We start from the raw sequence: 8,141 nt of genomic DNA, 5'->3' as shown, positions 1-8,141 counted from the left end.
CAAAGAGCCAATAGGAAGGAAACGTTTGCTGCCCCAGAATGCTGATAATCTCAGTTAATGACACGATGCTGCTGTGGGATCAACCAAGGAGTCAGAAATGAGCAAACCTCATTTCAGGTGTAATGTTTTTTCTCCAGTTATCTCTGGTGTACACATCTACTGGTCTCCTTGGTTGAGATCCATGTTTCCATCTCACCATTTGTGTCAATAAAAATCAGAGTAAATTACTGCAAAATTAGTAGATTCTATTTCCCCCCCACATCTAACTGCATGCAGCGTGTTTTTATCCAGCTGCTCACAAAAAGAAACTCACTGCATTTCCTTGGGTGCTGCTCAATAAAATGCTCAGTGTTATTGTGTCCTGCATTGCATCCTGGTTTTAACTGAATTATTTCTTCCAGACATTTACACCCACCTACCTGCTTTGCACCTTCAGTCTTGATGAAGAACATTTTCATTTCAGGTGCCTTAATATTTGTAATTGTTTCCTGATCCAGTCCATACAGTGACTCTGCAAAGCAGTTTATTGGCACAGCTGGACAGAAAGGAAAGAAGCCAGGCTGGATGTGGCTCTGGGCAGCCTGGGCTGCTGGTTGGTGACCCTGCACACAGCAGGGAGTTGGAACTGGATGAGCATTGTGGGCCTTTACAACCCAGGCCATTCTGGAGTTCTATGATTCTATGGGTCCCTATGGTGCCCTGTGCATCCTCATGGCATCCCTATGGGTCCTTATGGCACTTAATGGATCCCAGTCTCACCCTATGGATTCTCAGGTCATCCTATGGATCCCTATGGCACCCTCTGGATACTTATGGCACCCTAAGGTGACCTGTGGATCAACAAGATGCCTTAAGGGAACCTATGCATCCTTAGTGCAGCTTATGGATCCTTATTGCACCATATGGATCCTTATTGCACCCTATGGATCCTTATCATAGAATCACTGAATATCACAAGGTTGTAAAGGACCTACAGGATCATCTAGTCTAACCATCCTCCCATTACCATTGCTACCACAAGCCACTAAACCATCTCTCGTAGTTCCTCATCCAAACAAATGGCACTGCTGTGGATTCTTATTTATTCCTTCACTTAATTTATGCTAAATCACTACAATTGGAATTTGGATATTAGAAATTACCGAGGTTGGTAAATAAAGTCCTACCGTGTTTTTAGATAAATCAATCAATAGATAAATCAATATATATTAATGTTTTTTAGATAAATCAATATATATTAATATATAACCTGATAAATTTAAAGATAAATCTTTTTTAGATGTTTTAAGATAAATCAATAGATAAATCAATATATATTAATGTTTTTTAGATAAATCAATATATATTAATGTTTTTTAGGTAAATCAATAAATATTTTTAGATAAATCGATATATATTAATATAAACCTGATAAATTTAAAGAGCTCAGCAGTATTTCGTGCACTTGAGGCCTCCCGTCCCAATTAGGATGGATAAGTTCAGACCTCTTTTGTTCCTGGTGCGGATATTCCCCATTCAAGGTATAAAAATGGAAATGTTTTTCCATCATGTTGAGTTGCAAACCTCCCATTTCCCCCCTTCTTTCAGTTCTGTTTCTCTTTGTTTATTGCTTTAGTTCCTAATTTAGCATCATTAGAAAGTTAAAAGTGAGGAATTGCTGAATCAGAGCAGCAGACTCAAGCAAAGCCTCGCAGGTTTTGCTCCAGTTTCCTAACAAATCCTGTCTTTTGAACCCACTTCTGCATTGTCATCCTCTGAGAATTTCTGCATTGAATGACTGGTGGCAGCTCAGTTCTGTCGGTAGAGGTCAGCCTGACATTCTTTTAGCTTTCACTTTCCAAGTCCTGTAGGAAGACTGTCATTATATATAAAAACAGCATGAAAAATCCTTCAGGAAAAAAACAACCTGTTTTGGTGTTTTAGTGTGTGTGTGCCTAAGCAAAGTGTGTGTTACTGGGGCAAGGAACGAATCCCATGCAGTGACCTCACTCTGCCGAGGATGTGGCTGATTTGTGACTGAGGGTGTTGGGAACTGAATCCTGTTGAGTGAACTCATACAGAGAGGAGGCAGCTCTGGGACAGACCGAAATAACCCGTCAGGCACCATCCCAGCAGTTCTGATATGCGTCACTGGAGAAGAGGTGAACAAAAGGAATAATCATGTGTGACAGTTTCAGTATGTGTGAACCCTGTGCATTACATGTTCCTGCATCAAGCCACCGTGGCTGTCTAAGAGGCTCTACCATGCAGCAGCATTGCAGCAACATGCTGTTATGCTGGTGCCATCTCAGTTAAGATGTCACTTGTCACTGGTGACACATCTTAACTAGTGACAAGTGACAGGACGAGGGGAAATGGCCTCAAGTTGCACCAGGGCAAGTTCAGGTTGGATATTAGGAAGAACTTCTTTACAGAAAGGGTTGTTAGGGACTGGAATAGGCTGAACAGGGAGGTGGTTGAATCGCCATCCCTGGGTGTGTTTAGGAGCCGTTTGGATGTGGTGCTCAGGGATATGATTTAGCGGAGGGTTGTTAGAGTTAGGGTCCTGGTTATAGGGTACTATGGTTATAGGGTACTATGGTTACAGGGTACTATGGTTATAGGGTACTATGGTTATAGGGTTCTGGTTAGGCTGCAGTTGGACTTGATGATCTTCAAGGTCTTTTCCAACCTGGGTCATTCTATGATTCTATGATTGTATATGCTGACGCAAATTAAACAGACACTTATTGACTGTTTTCAGTTCCAAGTGCAAACAGATTGATTTGAAATGATGCTTTTATTATCTATCTTGCAGAAGATGCAGTCTGTGCTCTGGTTACCATGCAGTCTAAATAGAAAAGCAGAGAAAAGAGGAATGAGAATTAAAGAAGAATGAGTTTGGAGGGGGCTGGATTGGGGGAAGGCCTGCAGAAAGAAGAAATTGGCTCTTTAAAGGTAAGTGAGGGATGTTTTGTTGCTCTTGTCAGATAGAGCTGCATCTCTGTGACACCATGTCCCTATGGGGCAGAAGGATTTTCTGGGGCCTGTTACATTGTGGGGTGGAATTACCAGGTCACAGCCTGAACCAGTGGTTGAGCACAGATGGGAAGGCACAGCTCACCCAGGGAGCTCAGCTGCAAGCAACGCACCTGGAACCTGGATCCACCCCTCCTCACCCTCATTTAGGGGCTGGCAGCCCAGGGAACGGCATCTCCTAAGAATATGGTATAGAGACATGATCAGGCTTTAATTTGAGCTGAATGTCTGGTTGCAACTCTGTGTTCTGTTTGGAAGTTTGCAGGTAATGTATTTTTGTTGGCTGAAAATGGAGTTGAAAATATAATAATAATAATAAACAATAAATCAGAAATCTTGAAACCTATTCTCAAATTCCTTCTTTGTAGGGTTTGTGTATCTGGGCATCCTCAACACCTTCATCAGTGACACAGTGGGATGGAGTGACCTTCAGCGTGATTGCGGCTTACAGCAAACCAAGTGGTGCAGCTGGTGAGACAGAACGGCCTCTCCTCCCCATCCTGACTTCCCATTCCCTCTGAAGCTTACAGCCATCGCTTGTAGCACCCTGTCCTGTGGTTTGTCCCATTGATTTTCAGTGATAGAAACTACTTTGTAGCTCTTTTGCTGCATGGTGGCTTCCGACTCTTCCTGATTGTTACCCATGCTCTGGTACTGAGCCACACCATTTGGGCCATTGGCCACGTCACATATTGGATGAATCTGCCCCGATATTCCATGCTGTACCTTGTAGGGGTTTCACAGATGTTTGCTTCCCTGTTGGTTCCTATTACACCAGCAGCTCCCATCTCAGACTTCATTCAGCACACAGAGGAAGGAAAATGACCAGTGTGTTTGCGGGATTATGGGTTTGTTAATAACGAGAACCAAAGTTTAGAAACTGCAGACTTCGCATGGGGCAAATGGAACAACTCGAGGTTCTAAAACGTAAAGTAAACTTTATTATCCTTGAACCACAAAATAGATTTCTTTGGTTGTACAAATGTCACTAGTTACAGTCTTGATGCGCTAATTAATTTTCCCTCAGAGTCTCTCAGGAGAGAAGGGGAGAGAACCCAGAGCCTGGCAGCGGGTACCAAAAAGGGAAAGGAGAAAGAATCACGTTAGTCACCAAAACAAATCCAAGATTGTTTCCAAAACTGCTCTTGTTAAAAAGCATATGCTAAAATTAGGTTTCAAAAAGGAAAAGCTCCAATTGCTGATGATGGAAGCAGCCGTAGCGGCAGCTTGAGATATCCGAGTTCCCCCTTCGGAGCCCTGTCCAATTAAACCACGTGGAGTCAGTTCAAATGAGTTTGGCATGAAGGGAGATTCTCAACCATAAAAAAAATGCATCCAGTCAGTCAGCAAATGCATGAGCAGAAGTGGCTGCTGCTCCCAGGCCACGTCCCAGGTGAGGTTCAGCCCTGGCCTTACTGCTGGAGTTCAGCAGAGAGCACCAATGGATCTGGATGGACAGATCAATGACTGCTGAACTCTGATGCCTTTCTCTGTATTGGAGGCTTTAACAAAAGAAAACCCAAACCAAACAAAATCCATTAAAAAAAAAAAAAGAAAAAGAAAAAAGGAACAGGGATGTTTTAGTTCAGTAGTGGGCAGTAGAGCAGCAGAGACTGATCAGCTGTGAGCAGCACCAGCCTCCTCCACGTCTGTAGAGCACACTGGATGCAAACTGCTCACAGCCACTGTTCCATGTGTGGCAGCCAGGAATCACACCCCCATCCTTTTTTCATTTTTTCTTTTTTCCTCTTGCTCGGACAAGCACGTGTTTGCCCCGTCCTATGCAGACAGGGGCCTGAAGTCAACACGCTGGCAGAGAGCAGCACCATGTGCTTATTGCAGGTTGTTCCCAGATCCATTCCACCCCACTGTGCTCCCTGTCTGGCAGGCAGTCACTCCTTCAGACCCCATAGGCACCCTCACAACATCACCTATCATCTCACAGCCAGCGGGACTCACCCACCAGCATCCTACCTGTAAGACCCCATTAGTCCTAACCTGACCCCAGCAACGCCACTTCCTACCCTTCCCCATTACCTGAATCCTAACCCCCTACCTTATTTGCTGTTTACACCTCCCACCTCTGCCACCGTATCCTAAGCCCTCGCTATTCTGCTTGCTATTGCTGCCATACACTCACATTGCTATCACTCCTACAGCTTTTCAACTCCTTTCTCATTCCTGCCCCCATTCACCCCCATGCGATGCGGAGAGCCGAAAAATACCCATTCCTGTCTGACACCCAGTGGTTCACACTATGTGCACACAAAGATGTGTGCCCGGGGTAGATACCTGTCTCCCAGGACAGTCAAACACTGCAGGTAGGAGCAGTTCCCTGCATGGGACAGATGCTGCGCTCACAGAGGCAACGGAATGGAGCTGATGCTTCCTGGAGCTGGCACAGGCTCCGGCTCATTCAGTCTTCTTTGAGCACACAGGTGTCAGTGTCAGAGGGAGGCACTTCACTAAAATTTCTTTTTTTTTGTTCTTTTTTTTTCTTTTTTTTTGCCTCCAAGCTTCCACACACTCCCAAAAGAAAGTGAGGTGACACAGTGTGGGAGGTGGAAGAAGATGCTTCTTGGCAAAAGACTGGAAATTAAATAGGAGTGAAGGCTGGAACTTCCTTCTCATTCAGACCAGAGTAGAAGCTCTCGTATTAACCATTAAACAAAAGATCCAAGTTGAGGAAATAACAGCTGGAGCCCAACACACTCACACTCTATGTTCTCCTTGTCCTACCACCCCCCTCCCCCCACACTATTTACAGGCTAACAAACTGCAGCTGCCTTCTGTCCTACCCACGCTTCCTCTAGGTTAGCCATCCATCAGTCCCGTGCCATCCCATTTGGGGTTAGGACGTGCCCCAGTGCGCCACTGGGTGAGAAAAGTAGGGCGGTTCACAGCCTTAAGGAAGTCGGTTGACCACAACACTCCTGGGGTGGGTGCTCAGTTCCATCCGGAGCCCAGGAGGCAGCGCTATGGGCAGTCTGGTGCTACTCCTGGAGCACGGGAAGTTCAGGAGCCCCATGTTGGGCCATCCCAAAGCCCAGGAGCTTCGGATCGCCTACGTCGGGACTGCGGTCTCCAGGCTGCGCCGGCTGTGTCGGAGTTTGCGTTTGCTGCTGTACAGAGCCATCTCTTCAAGTGCAGATGCAGTTGGTGTTGATGAATCACGTGTTAGTAGCATCTCCTCCTCCTCTGGCTGTCCATCTTGCTCCTGAGGAACTGTGTAGATAACAGAAGCAACAGGTTTAAGAGGAGGTGCTAGGTTTAAGCGTACGACTGGTACAGTTAATGATGGCACCATGTGCTGAGATGTAAATTACAGTAATGCCATGCCCAGAACTTCTAGGTGATCTGTACCTGAAGCGCTATTATTTTCTGGGAAGGAAGTGGCACTGCTCAGCAGGCACCTTCCCCCAGCACCCAGGATTCACCAAAAATGGCACAGAAATGCCAAACTTTATGAAAAATCAGTTCCCAGAAGGGACAGTGGGACATGCTCGTGCTCGAAGCACTGCAGTAGTTCCAGCAGAGTGCTGAATGCTGAAGAGCAGTGCGAGTATCGGTATGGTACTGAGAGAGGCGAGCGTTCTGGTTTTGCTTAATGCTGAAGTTGGATGACTAAAGTCCTTTCCATAGACTGCGTTTTGGTTCCTGCGCCAAAGAGCCTCACCACAACAGCCGCCGTAGCAGAGCTGACCCTCAGTTAACGTGGTCTGAGGCTTTTCAGGATGAGTTTTGCACCTGCAGTGCATTGAGCTTTTACATACCCCAGAAAATCCATCCTTTCTGAAAATGTGGCTTGAACAACTTCCACGAAGTATTTGTGTAAAAAGGAAAAAGCTTCATGAAGCCACAGAATTTTTCCTTTTAGTTCCTGAGAAGCCCCTCTGAAGTCTCTAAATTGAGTAAAGAACCTCAAATACAGAAATCTATCAGGCCAGAGGTGGGCAGTCAGAGGTGCTGAGCTGTACTTAACGACCCACCCCCTGCCCTACAGCCATGCTCATAGCAATGTCCCCTTCCTTACAGTCACCAGGTAGGAGCATTGGTTATGATCCAGAACCCTTTCTGAACTACTACGTAGCATCAACCTGCTGTTTGAAAAGGACTTGGAGCCAAGAGAACACAGGCAAGCAATGTGACGTCTTGGAAGGGTGCTGGGACTGACAGCCAAGGGGCTCACTTTCAAATAAAACTGGAATAAAACAAAGGCACTGGCAGATTTGCAGAGAGATGTTCAAGCTGGGCACAGGACTCAGTGTGGCCAGAGGGAGGTCACTGCTCTTAGACCTGGTGGAATTTGCCAAAGGAGCCATCAAACATGCAAATAAATATGATCTCAACACAGCATACTGCATTCTGCTAAAAACCTGTAAACTGTTCTCAGCCAAAGCTCTTAATGAAAATAAACTGCTGTGGGATAAGAAGACACATCCTTTAGTGTGTAAGTAAGTAGTTAAAGCAGAGAAAAATCACAGGACAAAATGACCTGCCCTCACAACATGCAGCAGCTGTTTGTAGCCGGCTCTGTGTTCTGTAACTAACGAGAAAGAAGTGATGATGACTTCATAGAGCAACACTATAGATCACCCCACATTGTGCACTGGGGCAGCCAAATGGAACTCCACTCTAAGGGCATTAGGAGCTGACAGAGATGGCTGGGCAATAAATAACGTGGGAGGTGGAAGTTACTGCAGATGTGTATACGGATTCAAGAAGTGAACAACTCTGAAATTAAAGCCTCTGGTTTATGGAATACAAAACCAAACACAGGCTGCAGTTTGGAGCAGTGTTCTGGAAAGAATGACTTTATGCTCCTTTCTTTTATGCTCTTCCTTAAGCACACCAAGCAGCTCAGTGTCAGACCATCCCAAGCCTTGTGCTGACATTGTGCCTCTGCTTTGTTGCTTTTGCTTGAAGTTCAGGTTCAGTATAGGAAATTTGCAGCTCTGAGTTAATTCTGTTGTCATTAGGAGGAGCTTTCTGAAAACATGAACGCACCTCCTAGAAATGTCATTTCACTTTTTACTGTCAGATATCAGCACAGATGGGAGAAGAATCGAGCTTAGAATGGATCACCTCGAATGAAAACCCCCGATTTTCATTTTGGAGGCTCA

At 45.4% G+C, this 8,141-nt stretch overlaps 1 protein-coding gene and 1 long non-coding RNA gene across 51 annotated transcripts in view; one reads left to right on the top strand and one right to left on the bottom strand.

The window, feature by feature from the left end:
• The first annotated feature begins 3,151 nt into the window (after positions 1-3,151).
• Positions 3,152-3,971, top strand: LOC146752618 (uncharacterized). Its single transcript, XR_014940510.1, has 2 exons — positions 3,152-3,283; positions 3,387-3,971. It is a non-coding gene; the product is annotated as an uncharacterized LOC146752618 (long non-coding RNA).
• SCRIB (scribble planar cell polarity protein) overlaps positions 3,937-8,141 on the bottom strand; it is an 86,331-nt gene continuing 82,126 nt past the window's right edge. For 48 of the 50 annotated variants that reach the window (XM_085531522.1, XM_085531515.1, XM_085531516.1 and 45 more), the window contains one exon: positions 3,937-6,243. Coding sequence is in view for 47 of the 50 variants with exons in the window: in XM_085531515.1 (XP_085387641.1) it covers positions 6,083-6,243 (161 nt within the window). In the remaining 3 variants the exon portion in view is untranslated. The remainder of the gene's footprint in view (positions 6,244-8,141) is intronic. The other 2 variants (XM_085531567.1, XM_085531568.1) reach the window with 1 other exon arrangement.

This window comes from Coturnix japonica, unplaced genomic scaffold (genome assembly GCF_054131305.1).
Source record: "Coturnix japonica strain WE unplaced genomic scaffold, WE-NBRP24 Scf043, whole genome shotgun sequence".
Taxonomy (NCBI): domain Eukaryota; kingdom Metazoa; phylum Chordata; class Aves; order Galliformes; family Phasianidae; genus Coturnix; species Coturnix japonica.
Note: the sequence above shows the minus strand (reverse complement) of the source record. Positions and strands in the feature narration are given on the sequence as shown.